The 18,747-nt window shown below is 40.9% G+C and overlaps 1 protein-coding gene across 6 annotated transcripts in view; it reads left to right on the top strand.

Moving 5' to 3' along the window:
* Positions 1–18,747, top strand: part of TET3 (tet methylcytosine dioxygenase 3) — a 105,942-nt gene that overhangs the window by 61,648 nt on the left and 25,547 nt on the right. For all 6 annotated transcript variants that reach the window (XM_082642144.1, XM_082642143.1, XM_082642145.1 and 3 more), the window contains one exon: positions 16,403–16,493. In XM_082642144.1, the coding sequence (XP_082498270.1) occupies positions 16,403–16,493 (91 nt within the window). The remainder of the gene's footprint in view (positions 1–16,402; positions 16,494–18,747) is intronic.

Genomic DNA, 18,747 nt, shown 5'->3' with positions numbered 1-18,747 from the left:
AGAATGAGAGGAAGAATTAACTGGTTCAGTGACCTGTTGAACGTAGGAGTAAAGAAGCAGTCACAGATGACTCCCGAGGTTCCAGGTGGGATGATTGGGTGGATGGTGGTGCCATTCACCAAGAGTTGAAATACTGGCAGGGAAGCAAGTTTGGGTATGTGACTTAGAGACGTCTGGGGGACCAGCAGGTGTGCATCCCGTTGGGTCTGTGAATCGGAGGTTCTTCAGCAAACTGATGGTAGTTGAAGTCTCAGTTATAGACATTTCACCAGGCTGACTATGTAGATCAAGAATGGAGGATACTATCTCTTAGGGTAGAGAATCTCACACAGGAGGCCATGAGGGAAGTATGGAAGAGGTGTGGGAAGGAACTGAGGAGAGGATAGGTTAGAACAAAGAGAGAGCTTGGGAGGGCCGACAACACCGCTACTGAAGACGGGTCAGTATTCAATGCCGTACGTGATTTGTTACTATATGCATACGCGTCTTTTCAGTTAAATCCCAGGTTCCTTAAGAACAGGGACTCACTGTTGTGTTTCTAAAGCATCTAAACTGGTGTTGGTCATCTGGTGGTACTCTACATATGTTTTGGTCAACTGGTCAGCCTTATTCTACCTCCACATTAAATTCTACAAAGACGTCAGATAGGTTTGGGCATGATCTCCTTACCTTTCATCTTTGTCATCAGTGAGTGTGCCCATTTTTTTAAATTTTATTTATTTATTTTTGGCTGCGTTGGGACTTTGTTGCTGCTTGCAGGCTTTCTCTAGTTGGGGCGAGTGGGGGCCACTCTTCATTGCAGTGGGCAGGCTTCTCATTGTGGTGGTTTCTCTTGTTGCAGAGCACAGGCTCTAGGCACGCGGGCTTCAGTAGATGTGGTGTGCGGGCTCAGTAGTTGTGGTGCGCGGGCTCAGTAGTTGTGGCGCGCGGGCTCTAGAGCACAGGCTCAGTAGTTGTGGCACACGGGCTTAGTTGCTCAGTGGCATGTGGGATCTTCCTGGACCAGGGCTTGAACCTGTGTCCCCTGCATTGGCAGGCGGATTCTTAACCACTATGCCACCGGGGAAGCCCGAGTGTGCCCATTGTTATGAATGTCTTTCTTCTACCAGCAGACCCAGCATGCTGCCCATGAACTCACAGGCAGATGACCTGAGATTTTAGTTTTAAAAAAGTTCACCTGGCACACCTGATCCAGGGTGGGGCCCAACCATCTACCTGCCCACGGTGTGGATTTGTGATTGCCAGGAGGCAAAGTTCTAGCAGTCAGTTATTGACTTTCATGCAAGTGGAATTAGTTATATAAACTTAAGGTGTTTGGCTTTACGTCCACTAAAATTACATCAGGAAACTGGAGCATTATATAGGAAAAAGAAGATGGGTACAGTACAACCTTTGTGTGATTTTGACATCTACGCATTAATTGTACACCAGTTATCAACCGTCTCTTTTTATCAATGTCATAAAGAAAAGAAATGCCTCAGACTGTATCTATACCTGGCTGTGAGCTTCCCCACTGGGAAAGTGTGGGTGCCCTGGTCTCTGTGTAGAGAGGTGGTAGAGAAGGTGGAAGGTTCATTTAGAAATTAAGGGCCCCTCTCTCTGCTAGGTAGTAATGAGTAGCTTCTTGTGTTTAATATCTCTTGCCGATAGAGCACAAAGGATACACTTCATTCTCTCACCAGCCTAGTGCAAAAGTGGAACAGATCATATTTTTCCATTTTGAGTATAAAATTAAGTGCACAGGGAAAAAAAAAAAGCACCTAGAGCCACATAACCAGCATTTCCTCAAAAATTGGATCTTGTTCTCCCGAGCTCTACCCCAGAGCTTTCTACTATGTATTTTAGGAAAAAAACGTCACTTCCCTCACTGCTCGAAGAGAGACATAAAAGGGATTTTACTTTAGGACGAGTTGAGCCATTTCCTTGCCCTGTCACTTAACCTCTGTGGAAAAGGAAGAAATAGCACACTGGGGACTAAAAGGAAAAATGATGACTTAACAGTAAGATAGCAAAACACTCCTGTTCTGAAACCTGGTGAAAGGGACCAAGACAAACGAAAATGTAAGAGGAAATTTCATCAACTGAAATTTGAAAATGGCCCCAGTCTTAAAGTATGAATTCCAAGTGCTGTCTGCCAGCTAAAAGATCAATTTGAATTGAAAAAAATGATGACATGAGGTATATACAACTCCCAGGGTTAGGAAAAACAATAGTGGAGGCTCAAAAGGACTCCCCGACTTGGAGAGATGGGCTGGAGACCACCCATCTAGAAAGCATGCACTTTGGAAAGTCTCCTTTTCCTGCTCTTCTCCAACTTCTGATGGGGTTAAGGTCTGGGGTGAGGATGGTTGGCTGGAGAAGACGAGAAGCCATCTTAGGAGCCAACTTTGTAGCCAAGGGCCGACAGCACCAAACAAAGGCCATTGTGTAGAGAAAAATATTTGCTGAACCACCCAACAAAAATTCTGCAAACCACGGGGCTTTAGTTTAACTTGATGTCTTGTCGGAGTGACCAGCCCACTCCCATATGAGGAGATAAACCAAAATCTTAGCATCAGGACAGAGCACAGCCCAAGCCTCCACACAGAAACATACATACAGATCGAGAGGCATTGGCCCCAAAAAACAGAGGGCATAGAGATGACATTTCCCAGCTGCAGCTGTCCACAGCCAGCCCCAGATCCTCGTAGGCCGCTGAACTTTTGAACTAATCATTGAAACCTCTACAACATCTAATTCTCGAAGCTTAATTTCTAAGGGAAGAATTTGAGTAGTATCCAGGTAAATACAGAAGAATAGGGAGATTCTACGCATTCTGCTTTTGGACAAATGAGTCTAGACCAGTGGCTTTCAACTGAGTGCCGTTTTACCCCTCTTCACCCCAGGAGACATTTGGCAATGTCTGAGGACATTTTTGGTTATCACACCAGTGTGGTTCTACTGGCATCTAGTGGACAGAGGCCAGGGATGCTGTTAAACATTCTACAATGCACAGGACGCCCCCCCCCCCCCGCCCCAATAAAGAATTATCTAGTCCAAAGTGTCAATAGTGCCAAGGAGGAGAAAGCCAGGAGATAAACTCCATTGAAAGACCAGTTAACAAGCAAACAAACAAAAAATTCAACGTGCAACCCATTCAGTTTCTGTGGGGAAAAGTAGAGGGATTAAATATAATATTCAAGTGAAGACTTACATTAGGAAATACAAGAAGAGTTTGAACAACTAATTTATACCTTCAAGAAAGTTGACTAAAATGTTCATTGTGAAACCAGAAATGAAAGATGAAGTCCTAGATTAAAGTGACAAAGAAGTCACAAGAGGTATGGATTAAACTGCGGAAGTGTGCCGTTTCACAAAGCACTTACAGTGTACTAGAAGCTGCAAAAAGCAGAATCGGAGTTACAGAAAAAGCCAATCAGTGAGGAAGAAAGACCGGCTTGAAAGTCCGCTCCAAAGTAGAAGAAGAAAGTAGAAATCAACATAGTCAGCGTGGAGACAAGGGACACAGAAGAGAGGCAGGAGGATCCTCCACAGATTCATCCTGTCGGGAAAGTTGGGAACATTTGCTGGTGTTTCCAGCAAAGATCATGAAACAAATTGAACACAGGCAAGAGTCAAAGATAAAATAGAAGATGTTTTTTAAATGAGAGAAAATGAATAAAAATGGACAAATAATGATCTGGATGAACTTCAAGATGAATTCCAAGGTTGAAGAATTCCCTACAAATAAATTAACCAAAAATTAAGTTGGCCGTACATACTTGGTTTTTTAAACTTTTTTTTTTTTTTTTTTTTTACCATTTAAGGTATACTTTTCAAAAACATTCTCTTAGGGACTTCCCTGGTGGTCCAGTGGGTAAGACTCCGAGCTCCCACTGCAGGGGCCCGGGTTCAGTCCCTGGTTGGGAAGCTGGATCTCGCATGCATGCCGCAACGAAGATCCCACATGTTGCTGCAGCTAAGACCTGGTGCAGCCTAAATAAATAAATAAAACTTTAAAAAAGATTTTAAAAACTTTTTTTTTTTTTTTTTGCGGTACGCGGGCCTCTCACTGCCGCGGCCTCCCCCATTGCGGAGCACAGGCTCCGGACCCGCAGGCTCAGCGGCCATGGCTCACGGGCCCAGCCGCTCCGCGGCATGTGGGATCCTCCCGGACCGGGGCACGAACCCGTATCCCCTGCATCGGCAGGCAGACTCCCAACCACTGCGCCACCAGGGAAGCCCTAAAAAACATTTTTAATGTTTAATTTTTTAAAAACATTCTCTTAATTGAAACACATATAGGAAGGTATATAAATTGTAAGCATACCTCGGATATTGTGGGTTCGGTTCCAGACCACTGCAATAAAGTGAGTATCACATTAAAGCGAGTCCCATGGAATTTTTGGTTTCCCAGTGCTTGTAAAATTTATGTTTGCACTCTACTGTAGTCTGTTAGGGGTATAATAGCACTATATCTAAAAAAAACCCACATACCTTAATTTAAATACTTTATTGCTAAAAAATGCTATCATCTGAGCCTTCAGTGAGTTGTAGTCTTTTTTGCAAGAGTAACATCAAAGATCGCAGATTACCATAACAAATATAATAATAATGAAAACGTTTGAGATATTGTGAGAATTACCAAAACCTGACACAGAGACACAAAGGGAAGCAAATGTTGTTGGAAATGTTGCACTGATGGACTTGCTTAGCGCAGCTTTGTCAGAAACCTTCAATTTGTAAAAGACACAGTACCTGCAAAGCACAATAAAATGAGGTATGCCTGTACAGTTTTACAAAAAGCAGGTGCTTGTGTAACCACATCTAGATCAAGAAACAGAACTTTACCATCACATCAGAAACCTCCCTGTGCCCCCACCCAGTCACTTACACCTGACTCCCTAAAGCAAAGTATGGCCTGCAGACCAAGTCTGGCTAACATCTGTGAGCTAAAAACAAGTTTTTTATGTTTTTAAATTGTTTTTAAAAATCAAAAGAAGAATAGTATTTCATGACTCATGAAAATTATATGATGTTCAGATTTCATCGTCCATGAAGTTTTAGTGAAACACAATCACCCTCGTTTGTTTATGTACTGTCTATGGCTGCTTTTGCTCTACATTAGCAAAGATGAATAGTTGCCACAGACACTGCATTCCCTGCAAAGCCTTAAATGTTTGTCGTCTGGCCCTTAACATAAAAAGTCTACTGACTCCTGTCCTAAGGTAAGTACTGTTCTACTTTCTAACCACATTGATCAGTTTGGGCTGTTCTTGAACTTCACATGTATGTATTTTATATTCTGGCTTCTTCTGTTTAGTGTTGTATTTGTGAGGTTCATCTGTGTTGTGTAGCAATATTTGTAACTCATGCATTCTCACTGCTATATAGTATTCCATTTTATAATACGAATATACCACCATTTATCCATTAGATTGTCGATGGTCTTTTGGATTGTTTCCAATTTGGGGTTATTATGAATCATGCTGCTATAAGACAGTCTTATATACATCCCTTGGTACATGTATGTACACACTTATATACTTCTATTGGGTGTATACCTAGGACTGAAATTGTATGTGTTCAGCTTTTAGTAGGTACTGCCCGTTTTCCAAAGTGGTTGTAGCCGTTTAAACTCCCACCAGCAGTACTCCACATCTAAACCAGCAAATGGTATCAAAAGGCTTTCTGCCATTGTGGTAGGTATATCATCACCTCTCATTGTGGCTTTAATTTACCTTTCCCTGATGACTAATATATGTCCTCTTTTGTAGAGTTCAAACCATTTGCCCATTTCTCTGTTATGTTTCTGTCTTTTCCTTATTGATCAGTAATGTGAGTTCTTTGTTGGATGTATGGATTGCAGTTCTCGGGATATTGAGATTAAATGTTTGGCTTAAGAATTCTGTGCCCAGTAAAGTTGCCATTTATGTGTAAAGTCTTCATAAAAACATTTCTAAATATATTAGAACTCAAATTTTCTGGAGATGAATCAAACAAGTAACAGATCGGGGAAGCTGTACTGTGAAGGGGCTGGCAGTGAACGCTAAATGTATTATTTTTCTGAAACAAAAGGTAATGTATTTATTTATACTAGAACTTTGTTTTATATTAAATATCTCTTTTATAATGGGGGGGTGAAATACGTTCACAAGGATACCAACAAAAAGCAGGAGGTAAAGTGAAGGAAGAGGTGTGAGAAATTGGATAAGGGTGCTGACTTCTTTCTTTCCCACAGTACCATGAGCATTACTCAAAGCGTACTATGGATTGGTGGGGCAGGGGGAAGTAAAAGAAAACACAAAATCTAGTTTAAAAGATAGGAAAGAAAACAAGGAAACATAAACATGGAAAATGTAAAATGACAGAAGGCCATGTATATGTTACAGTAATAAGTATAAATAGGGTAAACTCATCTACTGGATTTGATGAATAGCACTAAGAACGTTAATAAACCTCATTTTACTTTGGGAAAACAGAAGCATATATTTGTCACTGATTCAGAGCATATACTATATTCTATAGAACCTTACCCCAACCTTGCAAAGTATTGTCACCTGTCTGGCACTGTAACTAACTACAAGCCCATTGCCACACTAAAGATATATATATAAAAAGGGGATATATATATATGTAATGATATATATCCTCATATATATGTAAATATATATACAAATTAGGAGAATTAAATTTGGGAATGTCTACTAGCTTTATAACTAAGCATATTAGGCTGTAAGTCCAGTTTCTTCCCATAGAATATCTTCTCCCCCATACAGACATCTAATCAAGGAAAGGGAAACGCGTGTATATGTGTATATATATGTGTTATATAATCAGGGAAAGGAATGTAATTAAGAAAAACAAGACTTCTAAACAGCTACTTGGGATGCCTTGTAAACTGCAAAAGGGAGAGAATGACTTTGGTATTGCTCGGCACTTGGAGCTGTGTCTGCCCTTTGTGTGTTAGTGGCCTTCCCAGAGGAACTTGACCATCTATTACAATTTTCAGGTTAGCTTGGTTTTGGAGCTTCATATCTTTTCCCCTAGCTGCTAGGATAGAGTTGCCAAGATTTTCTTCTGAAAAGCTCCTTTCTCTGCCTTTAACTGTAAATTTTGAGTTTTTCTGATTTGGGACAGAAGGTAATCCCCCAAAACTACATTAGATTCTAGTTCCAGTGTGACACCCTACAGTCAATCCATTCCTGTGACTTTTCTCCAGACAGTAGAAACTAGAAAAGAGCCCAGAAGTTCTGGCATATTCCTATGTTCTATTTTCCATATAGGCTGTAGTATTCTAGCACCTGTAAAGAGCTTTCAGACCACTACTTCCAACACCCATATTCTTACATTCTCTCTCCCTACCCAAACCTTGGTCTCTTTCCCTCCCCCACTTCACATACATCCTTCTATAATCCTCTCTGTCTTATGGTTCAAAATAGTGCATATTTGGAGCAAGGATTTGGAAAAGGATGAAAACATTTAAGCATGGATAGGTTGAGGACTGTGCTAGGTACCTTACGTATCATCTAATCCTCAACAGATCTAAAATAGAGAAACATTACTTTCACTGCCCTAAAGCTCATAAGGGCTGTGTAACTTGGTCACAATCATACAATTTGTTTGGCAGAGCCTAGACAGCAGCTACATACTGAGTTCATATTATACGCCAAATACTGCACTTGGCCCTTTATGTATTTTACACAAGAAGGTGTGAGGATTAGAGAGGCTGGGAAGATAACTCATCACAGTTGCCCAGGTCTCTGTAAAATCTGTGTTCATTCTGCTGTGACATGGTAACAATAAAAATGTGATACGTGCTCTGATATTTTTGTTGTATGAAAGGTGCTCTGGGAGTCCAGAGGGAAAAGGAGAAGTCCAGTAGGGTTTCACAGAAAAGGTGGCATTTAAACTAGGCCTTATGACATGAGTTTTTCCAAAGAAGGAAAGAAATGAAGGCACTGTGGTCAATGAGAAAACGTGTTTCAAGACACAGGAGTATTGCATGACTGTGTAAAAGGAGCTGTGGTAGCTGTCGCAGGATGCAAGGCTGGGCAGTGTGCAGAGATGGCTCCTCGGGGGCCTTATGGACTGTGTTCTGGAGTTTGGGTTCTGTCTTCTGTCTAGCATGGAGTCATCAGTGGGAACTGGTCTGATCAGATTTCTGTTTTGGAAGTATAACTGGTGGTATTAGGTAGGATGACCTCAGAGGGCTGAGACCAGTTAGGAGACCATGACAGTAATACAAGGGGGATGAAGAATCTCCATGAGCAGAAACCATAAGTGATAGACAACTTGCATCAGTGCATCTACTGGGCTGCACATACCACTGCCAACCTTTTGTTTGTTTGTTTTAAACCAGGAATACAACTGAACTCATTCTCACAACATTGGTCTTACTCTTAGCCTTATTCTTAGTGTGGGTAATGACATATACACCTTTATGCTTGCATATATGTATGTGTATATACTAATGTATATGTGATTGTGTGTGTATACTAACTATAGCATGTTACACATGCTATACTGAAATTTGCTTGTTTCCCCACTTAAAATATCTTGGAGGTTATATTTTGGTCAGTAAATCCGAAGCTGCCTAACTCCTTTTGATAGCTGCTTAGTATTCCATTATATGGATGTGCTATAATGTATTTATAATACATAATGTATTATGGACATTTAAGTTTCTGATATTTTGCCATTAAAAATGATGCAGTGAGGGACTTCCCTGGTGGCGCAGTGGTTAAGAATCCGCCTGCCGATGCAGGGGACACGGGTTTGAGCCCTGGTCCAGGAAGATCCCACGTGCCGAGGAGCAACTAAGCCCACGCGCCACAACTACTGAGCCCGCGTGCCACAACTACTGAAGCCCGCGCGCCTAGTGCCCGTGCTCCGCAACAAAGAGAAGCCACTGCAATGAGAAGCCTGCACACCGTAACAAAGAGTAGCCCCCGCTCGATGCAACTAGAGAAAGCCCGTGCACAGCAAGGAAGACCTAACACAGCCAAAAATAAATAAATAAATTTATTTTTAAAAAGATGCAGTGAGTATTCTTGTATATACAATATCACTTTGTACATATGCAAGTATATCCAAATTCCTAAAAATAAATTCTTAGAAGAATTTGACATTCTTTGAAATTACTGAGTCAAACAGATTGGGCATTTGTAATTTTAGTATATTGCTAAATTACTTTCCATACTGCCTGTTTTCCTGTACCCTCACCAACAGGAGGAATTATCAGACTTTGATAGTGACTCATCTGAAAGGTAAAACTGGTACTTTATTGTACCTTTACATATGTTTGACCCATTTTCATTCCCTTTCAAAGAACCAATTTTATCTTCTTTTCATTTATCTCTTGTATTATTGACCTTATTTAGCTGTAGGAGTTCTTGATCTGTTAAAGAAAGCAGTGTTTGTCTGGTGTGAGTTCCAGATATTTCTCCCCAGTATTTGCCTTTTGGCTTGACTTTTGGTAGTTATTACTATACATTTTTCTTTAGGTATATTTATGAGAGTTTTTGGTGTGTGTGTGTTGGCTTCAGAATTTCATGTTATACTTAGAGAAGACCTTCCCACTTCTATGATTATTTTTAAAAACTCATCCATTGTTTTTCTTCTAGAACTTGTACAGTTTAATTTTTTGTATTTAAATCTTTCAACCACTTGGAATGTATTTTGGGGTAAGTTATTAAGTGTGGAGCAAATTTTTTCCTCAGTTGTTCCAACACCATGCATTGAAAAATTAATCTTTCCCCATTGACTGGAAATGCTATAAGGTGTCTTCTTATATATGGGTCTTACCTACCCAACTAGACCATACACTTTTTAAAGCCCCAATTAGTTTTGTCCTTTCTCGCTTTCCCCATAAAACTGAGCATGATGTTCTGCATAGAACAGGTATGACATTAATTTTTTACCTTTTAAAAATTGTGAACTCTGTATATAGGCAAGTACACAAAGCATTCATGTACAGTTTAATGAAAATTTATAAAATGAACACCTGTGTAACCATCACCTAAATCAAAAAGTAGGCCCTTTCCAGTTCCCCAGAAGTCCCCTGTATACCTTTCCCAATCGCATTCCTCTCCCGTCCCCCAGAGGCGACCACTCTCTTGACTTGTGACAATGATTTCCTTGTATTTCTTTAAGATTGAGCTGTATGAAATTGCCATTTTTTGTAGGCAAAAAATCTTTTTTTTAATATTTTATATTTCAATTTAATATTTTTACCACCTATGTATGGATCTCTAAACAGTATAGTTTGGTCGAACCTGGTTTTGAATATTATTTAGATATAATCTCTACTGTATTCTGTGCTGTGCTTCTTTCACTAACTATGGTGGTGTAGTATTGAACCATGTTGTTGCAGTTTGTCAATTCTCATTGCTGGATAAATGCCATTATATGATTCTACTGTGTTTTATTTGTCCATTCCACTGTTGCTGGATTATGGGTTGTTTCCCATCTTGACTACTGCAAATATGTTGCTCTGAAAATCCTTGTACATTTTTTGATGCATGTGGCCAAGATTTCCTCTAGGACAGGATCAGCAAATTAGGGCCCCCTGCATAGTTTCTTGTTTTTGCTTGTTTGTTTTATTAACTTTTTATTTTTTACTATGAAGTAATTTTACATTTATAGAGGAGTTGCAGAGGTGGCACAGAGAGTCCCTGTATGCCCTTTATCCAGCATCCCATAATATAAACGTCTTACATAATTATGGTGCATTTAAAACAAAGACATTAATGTTGTCACAATACTATTAACTATGGACTCTTTGGATTTCGTCAGTTTTTCCACTAAGGTCCTTTTTCTGTTATAGGACCCATTGCAGGATAACACATCGCGTTTAGTTGTATGTCTCCCTAGACATGAAACAAATTTACCCACTGTAGTACAGTATTTGTGTAAAGTTCTTTTTGTTTGTAGCCTTATACTATCCAGTCAATATAGTATTTTCCAGAGTTACTATTACATAGTCTTTTGAGTCTCATTTCTTTCACTTAGAAAAATTCATTTAAAAATCATCCATGTTGTTGTGTGAATCAATAGTTTTTTTTAATTGTGGTGAACTTCACATAGCATAAAATTTATTTTTAACATCTTTATTGGAGTATAATTGCTTTACAATGTTGTTTTAGTTTCTGCTCTGTAACGAAGTGAATCAGCTATATATATAGCTGTATATATATATACAGCTATATATCTAGCTGTATACAGCTATATATCCCCATATCTCCTCCCTCTTGTGTCTCCCTCCCACCCTCCCTATCCCTTCCCTCTAGGTGGTCACAAAGTACTGAGCTGATCTCCCTGTGCTATGTGGCTGCTTCCCACTAGCTAGCTATTTTACATTTGGTAGTGTATATATGTCCATGCCATTCTCTCACTTCGTCCCAGCTTACCCTTCCCCCTCCCTGTGTCCTCAAGTCCATTCTGTAGTAGGTCTGCATCTTTATTCCTGTCCTACCCCTGGGTTCTTCAGAACCTTTTTTTTTTAGATTCCGTATATATGTGTTAGCATATGGTACTTGTTTTTCTGAGTCGTCGTGTTTTTATTGCCATTTTTTTCTAGGTATTTTTTTATTTCCTCTTTGATTTCTTCAGTGATTTCTTGGTTATTTAGTAGTGTATTGTTTAGCCTTCACGTGTTTTTATTTTTTACAGTTTTTTTTTCCTGTAAGTGATATCTAGTGTCATAGTGTTGTGGTCGGAAGATACTTGATACAATTTCAATTTTCTTAAATTTACTGAGGCTTGATTGTGACCCAAGATATGATCTATCCTGGAGAATGTTCCATGTGCACTTGAGAAGAAAGTGTATTCTTGTTGTTTTTGGATGGAATGTCCTATAAATATCAGATAAATCCATTTCGTCTAATGTGTCATTTAAAGCTTGTGTTTCCTTATTCATTTTCATTTTGGATGATCTGTCCATTGGTGAAAGTGGGGTGTTAAAGTCCCATACTATTATTGTGTTACTGTCGATTTCCCCTTTTATGGCTGTTAGCATTTGCCTTATGTATTGAGGTGCTCCTATGCTGGGTGCATAAACACTTAAAATTGTTATATCTTCTTCTTGGATTGGTCCCTTGATCATTATGTAGTGTCCTTCTTTGTCTCTTGTAATAGTCTTTATTTTAAAGTCTATTTTGTCTGATATGAGAATTGCTACTCCAGCTTTCTTTTGGTTTTCATTTGCATGGAGTATCTTTTTCCATCCCCTCACTTTCAGTCTGTATGTGTCCCTAGGTCTGAAGTGGGTCTCTTGTAGACAGCATATATATGGGTCTTGTTCTTGTATCCATTCAGCTAGTCTGTGTCTTTTGTTGGAGCATTTAATCCATTTACATTTAAGGTAATTCTTGATATATATGTTCCTATTACCATTTTCTTAATTGGTTTGTTTTGTTTTTGTAGGTCTTTTCCTTCTCTTGTGTTTCCTGCCTAGAGAAGTTCCTTTAGCGTTTGTTGGAAAGCTGGTTTGGTGGTGCTGAATTCTCTTAACTTTTGCTTGTCTGTAAGGGTTTTACTTTCTCTGTCAAATCTGAATGAGATCCTTACTGGCTAGAGTAATCTTGGTTGTAGGTTTTTCCCTTTCATCACTTTAAATATGTCCTGCCACTCCCTTCTGGCTTGCAGAGTTTCTGCTGAAAGATCAGCTGTTAACCTTACGGGGATTCCCTTGCATGTTATTTGTTGCTTTTAATATTTTTGCTGGTTTTAGTATTTTTCTTTGTATTTAATTTTTGTTAAATTAAGTAACTTTGTTTTTAGTTTTTGATTAATATGTGTCTTGGCGTGTTTCTCCTTGGATTTATCTTGTATGGGACTCTCTGTGCTTCTTGGACTTGATTGACTATTTCCTTTCCCCTATTAGGGAAGTTTTCAACTATAATCTCTTCAAATATTTTCTCAGTCCCTTTCTTTTTCTCTTCCTCTTCTGGGACCCCTATAATTCGAATGTTGGTGCATTTAATGTTGTCCCAGAGGTCTCAGAGACGGTCCTCAATTCTTTTTTCCTTATTTTGCTCTGTGGTAGTTATTTCCACTATTTTATCTTCCAGGTCACTTACCTGTTTTTCTGCCTCAGTTATTCTGCTATTGATTCCTTCTAGAGAATTTTAAATTTCATTTATTGTGTTGTTCATCATTGTTTGTTTGCTTTTTAGTTCTCCTAGCTCCTTGTTAAATGTTTCTTGTATTTTCTTCATTCTATTTCCAAGATTTTGGATCATCTTTACTATCATTACTCTGAATTCTTTCAGGTAGACTGCCTATTTCCTCTTCATTTGTTGGGTCTGGTGGGTTTTTACCTTGCTCCTTGACCTGCATATTTCTCTGTCTTCTCATTTTTTTTAACTTACTGTGTTTGGGGTCTCCTCTTCGCAGGCTGAAAGTTTGTAGTTCCCGTTGTTTTTGGTGTCTGCCCCTAGTGAGTGAGGTTTGGTCAGTGGTTTGTGTAGGCTTCCTGGTAGTGGGGACTGGTGCCTGTGTTCTGGTGGGTGGGGCTATGTCCTGTGGTGCGTTTTGGGGTGTCTGTGACGTTAGTATGATTTTAGGCAGCCTCTCTGCTAATGGTTGGGGTTGTGTTCCTGTCTTGCTAGTTGTTAGGTATGGGGCGTCCAGCACTGGAGCTTGCTGGCCGTTGGGTGGAGCAGGGTCTTAGTGTTGAGATGGAGATCTTTGGGAGAGCTCTCACCAATTGATATTACATGGGGCCGGGAGGTCTCTGGTGGACCAATGTCCTAGACTCGGCTCTCCCACCTCGGCGGCTCAGGCCTGGCACCCAGCTGGAGCACCAAGACCCTGTCAGCCACACGGCTCAGAAGAAAAGGAAGAAGAAAAAAGGAAGAAAAATAAATTAATAAAATGATAAAACGAAAAAATAAATAATGAAAATAAAAGAAGAGAGCAACCACCAATGATAACAAGCACTAAAAACTAAACTAAAATAAATATAAAAATCAGAAACAAATCAGTTGCAAACAGCAATCCCCAAGTCTACTGTTGCTCCCAAAGTCCACTGCCTCAATTTTAGGGACATTCATTGTCTGTTCATGTATTCCACAGATGCAGGGTTCATCAAGTTGATTGTGGAGATTTAATCCGCTGCTCCTTGGGCTGCTGGGAGAGATTTCCCTTTCTCTTCTTTGTTCACATAGCTTCTGGGGTTCAGCTTTGGTTTTGGCCCACCTCTGTGTGTAGGTCACCCTCAGGCATCTGTTCCCGGCCAGACAGGACGGGGTTAAAGTAGCGGCTGATTAGCGCACTCTTGCTCACTCAGGTCAGGGGGAGGGAGGGGTACAGTAGTCATAACTGGAATGCAGGGCGAGCCTCCAGCGGCAGAGACCGGCGTGACATTGCAACGGCCTGAGGTGCATCGTCTGTTCTCCCAGGGAAGCTGTCCCTGTATCTCGGGACCCTGGCAGTGGCGGGCTGCACAGGCTCCCAGGAGGGGAGGTGTGGAGAGTGACCTGCGCTCGCACACGGGCTTCTTGGTGGCGGCAGCAGCAGCCCCAGCGTCCCACGCCCGTCTCTGGGGTCCGCGCTTTCAGCCGCGCCTCGCGCCCGTCTCTGGAGCTCCTTTAAGCAGCGCTCTGAATCCCCTCTCCTCGCGCACCAGGAAACAAAGAGGCAAGAAAAAGTCTCTTGCCTCTTCGGCAGCTCCAGACTTTTCCCTGGACTCCCTCCCGGCCGGCCGTGGCGCACTAACTCCCTTCAGGCTGTGTTCACGCCGCCAGCGCTCTGACTGAAGCCCGAGCCTCAGCTCCCAGCCCCTCCCGCCCCGGTCGGTGAGGAGACAAGCCTCTCGGGCTGGTGAGTGGCGGTCGGCTCCGATCCTCTGTGCGGGAATCTCTCCACTTTGCCCTCCGCACCCCTGTGGCTGCGCTCTCCTCCGCGGCTCCGAAGGTTTCCCCTTCCACCACCCGCAGTCTCCGCCCGCGAAGGGGCTCCTAGTGTGTGGACACCTTTCCTCCTTCACGGCTCCCTCCCACTGGTGCAGGTCCCATCCCTATCCTTTTCTCTCTGTTTATTCTTTTTTCTTTTGCCCTACCCAGGTACGTGGGGAGTTTCTTGCCTTTTGGGAGGTCTGAGGTCTTCTGCCAGCGTTCAGTAGTTGTTCTGTAGGGGTTGTTCCACGTGTAGATGTATTTCTGATGTATTTGTTGGGAGGAAAGTGATCTCCATGTCTTACTCCTCTGCCATCTTGAAGGTCCCCCCCACAAATTAATCATTTTAAAGTGTACAATTCACTGACATTTAGTACATTCACAGTATTGTGAAATAATCACCTCTATCTAGTTCCAAAACGCTTTCATCCTTCTAAAATAAAATCCTGTACCCATTAAGTAGTAACTCTCCATATTCCTCCCTCCTCCCAGCCTCTGGCAACCATCATTCTGCTTTCTGTTTCTATGGCTTTACCTATCCTGGATTATTTCGTATGAATGGAATCACGCAATATACGTGATATTTTGTGTCTGACTTTTTCACTTCTTGTAATGTTTTGAAGGTTCGTCCACTTTGTAGCAGGTATCAGTACTTCATTCCTTTCTCTTTTTTTAATTGTGGTAAAACATACTTAATATAAAATTTGCCATTTTAACCATTATTTAGTGTATAGTTTAGTGGCATTAATTACGTTCACAATATTGTGCAACCATCACCACTATCTATTTCTAAAACTGTTTCAACACTAAACAGAAATTCTACCTATTAAGTAATAAGTCCCCATTCCCCACTCCTCCCAGCTGTTGGTAACCTCTAATCTAATTTTTACCTCTATGAATTTACCTATTCTAGATATATCCTGTAAGTGGAATCATACAATATTTGTCCTCTTGTGTCTGGCTTATTTCACTTAGCCTAACATTTTCCAGGTTCATCCATGTTATAGCACATATCAGAATAAATCCTTTTTATGGTTGAATAATATTCTGCTGTATGGATATACCACATTTTGTTCATCTGTTGATGGACACTTGTGTTGTTTTCGCCGTTTGGCTCTTGTAATAATGCTGCAATGAACACTGCATACAGGTGTTGTTTGAGTCCTTGTATTCAGCTTGTTTGGGTCTGTACCTAGGAGTGGAGTGATTTGCCGACCTCTGGTCTAGATTATGTATAATGATAAACTAAATTCCAGAGTGGTTAAGCCTCAGTCTTGATAGTGCATAGTTTTATCAGATTTTTAGATTTTTGCCAATTTCATCTGTGTGTAATGGTGTTTCATTGTGATTTTAATTTGTATTTCCTGATTTCTAATGGGGGTGAACATGTTTCCACATGTTTATAAGGCATTGAGTTTCCTGTTTTGTACTATGCCATTAATTTTCCTATTGATGATTTGCCTTCCTAAATTAATATTGATGAATTGATATCTCCAAATAATGTTTACTTTGTATTTCTGCAGAACAAATAGTGGAGAAAGATGAAGGTCCGTATTATACTCATCTGGGATCTGGCCCCACGGTAGCCTCCATCCGGGAACTCATGGAGGAGCGGTGAGTGATGCACAGATGTCCAAGGAGAAATGAGCAAGTTGTTAATAGAATATGGATTTTAAGCACCTCTCGTTTTCATTGCCTTATACTAGACAGCCTACAGAAAGGAATCCCTGATACACAGACTGAAAAGCTGAATGTGGGATTTTCACCCCCAGTGCCCCGGGTTTCTTTCTGTCTATAGGTCTGCCCTTTACAGATCCCCATAACCCCCTTTTATCTCACTCTTTCTTGAAATATTTTTTATTAAAGAAATGGGGTTAAATGGTTGTATGTCCTGTAGAGTTTCCCATGGTCTGAAGTTTGCTGCTACCTTTCCTGTGGTATTGTTTAACAGGTTCTTCTGCCCTGTGTCGGGTAAATTGGTTAGATCTAAAGGCTTGATCAGAATCAGACTGTTTCTTTCTTTCAAAACTACTTCCTAGGTAGTGTTTTGTACCACCAGTAGGAGAAATGTATGCCTTGTCTTTGGCCAGTGGGCACCTATTCACATTGTCTCCTGAGTCCTTTTTTTTTTTTTTTTTTTTTTTTTTCTTTTTGCGGTATGCGGGCCTCTCACTGTTGTGGCCTCTCCCGTTGCGGAGCACAGGCTCCGGACGCGCAGGCCCAGCGGCCATGGCTCACGGGCCCAGCTGCTCCGCGGCATATGGGATCCTCCCAGACCGGGGCACGAACCCGTATCCCCTGCATCGGCAGGCGGACTCTCAACCACTGCGCCACCAGGGAGGCCCCTGAGTCCTTTTGACATGATCCTAGGAGTTCTTGATTTCTCGTATTTTTATTGGGGGAAGAAATATTTAGAAAACAGACTCTGGGTGCTGGGGGTGCTCATTTTTCTAGGCCATTTCAGTAGAAAGAGCCAAGATGTATGTGTAGGTTTTTTATTTTTGCTATTGTTTAGTGATTAAATACATACACTGAGTTTATATACACTTCCAATTCGAACTCAAGACTATAGGGCTTTTACAGAACAGCTCTGTTTTGCTTTTTTAAGCAGTTTTGTACAGATAGAAACTTTAAGATCTATGTACGTGTCCACAGTAGATATTAAATACTGTGAGTTCCAGTGTGTAGAGAGGTAAAAAATTGCTTGGTGATTGAGAGCATATGGACACTGGAGCTGGACTAAGGTCCAGTCCTGGCCCTTCCACTTACTGATGAGTTCTTTGGTAAGTTGCTTTACTTCTCTGTGACTCGGTTTTCTTATCTGCAAAATGGAGAAAATAAAAGTACCTACATTGGAGGAGAGTTATGAGGATAAACTGAATTGATGTCTGGGAAGCACTTACTGCTTACTAGTAAATATTACATACAGGGTGTCTACATCATATCTGCATTTACTGACTGCATTTTTACAACAAACATTAGTATTTTAATAGTAAAGGCGTAAATTATGTAAGACATAAACATGTTTGCTCATACGTATATATAGACATACAGATGTGTGGAAGGCTGGGGGCTGAGAATTGTAGCTTAGAATTTCTACAAATTTGGGGACCAGGTTTTGTCTGACCAGGGTAACTAATACTGTCATTAATATAGCAGGGAACATGATTTTGAACTAAATAACTGTAGTGATATCCCCGAATGAATAAAAGGTAAGATGGATGGGGCACAGTGATCTGCTGTAAACACTCTTAATTATCGTGTACCATCTGGAAACATTTATGTTCATAGTAGCCCATCAGAAAAGCATTTGATCCAAGACCCAATCTGTAAATTCAAGACTGATTGAAAGAGCACCTCTGAGTCCATAAGAATCATCAAAAAGTCTGCAAATAACAAATGTTGACAAGGATGTAGAGGAAAGGGAGCCCTAGTACATTGTTGGTGAGAATGAAACATTTAAAACAGTGTGTGGGTTATTCATGCACGCCTGCATGCGCCCCATGTGTATGTGTTACAGCTTTGAGATTGGAGCGGGCATTATTTTGGCCAGCGATTTTTTTTTTAACATCTTTATTGGAGTATAATTGCTTTACAGTGGTGTGTTAGTTTCTGCTGTATAACAAGGTGAATCAGTTATACATATACATATGTCCCCATATCTCCTTCCTCTTGCATCTCCCTCCCTCCCACCCTCCCTATCCCAGCCCTCTAGGTGGTCACAAAGCACCGAGCTGATCTCCCTCTGCTATGCGGCTGCTTCCCACTAGCTATCTATTTTACATTTGGTAGTGTATATATGTCCATGCCACTCTCTCACTTTGTCCCAGCTTACCCTTCCCCCTCCCCGTGTCCTCAAGTCCATTCT

This window comes from Mesoplodon mirus (assembly GCF_964341445.2).
Source record: "Mesoplodon mirus genome assembly, chromosome: 14".
NCBI lineage: Eukaryota > Metazoa > Chordata > Mammalia > Artiodactyla > Ziphiidae > Mesoplodon > Mesoplodon mirus.
The sequence above is the reverse complement of the archived record's forward strand: the minus strand, read 5'-3'. Positions and strand labels throughout refer to the sequence as shown.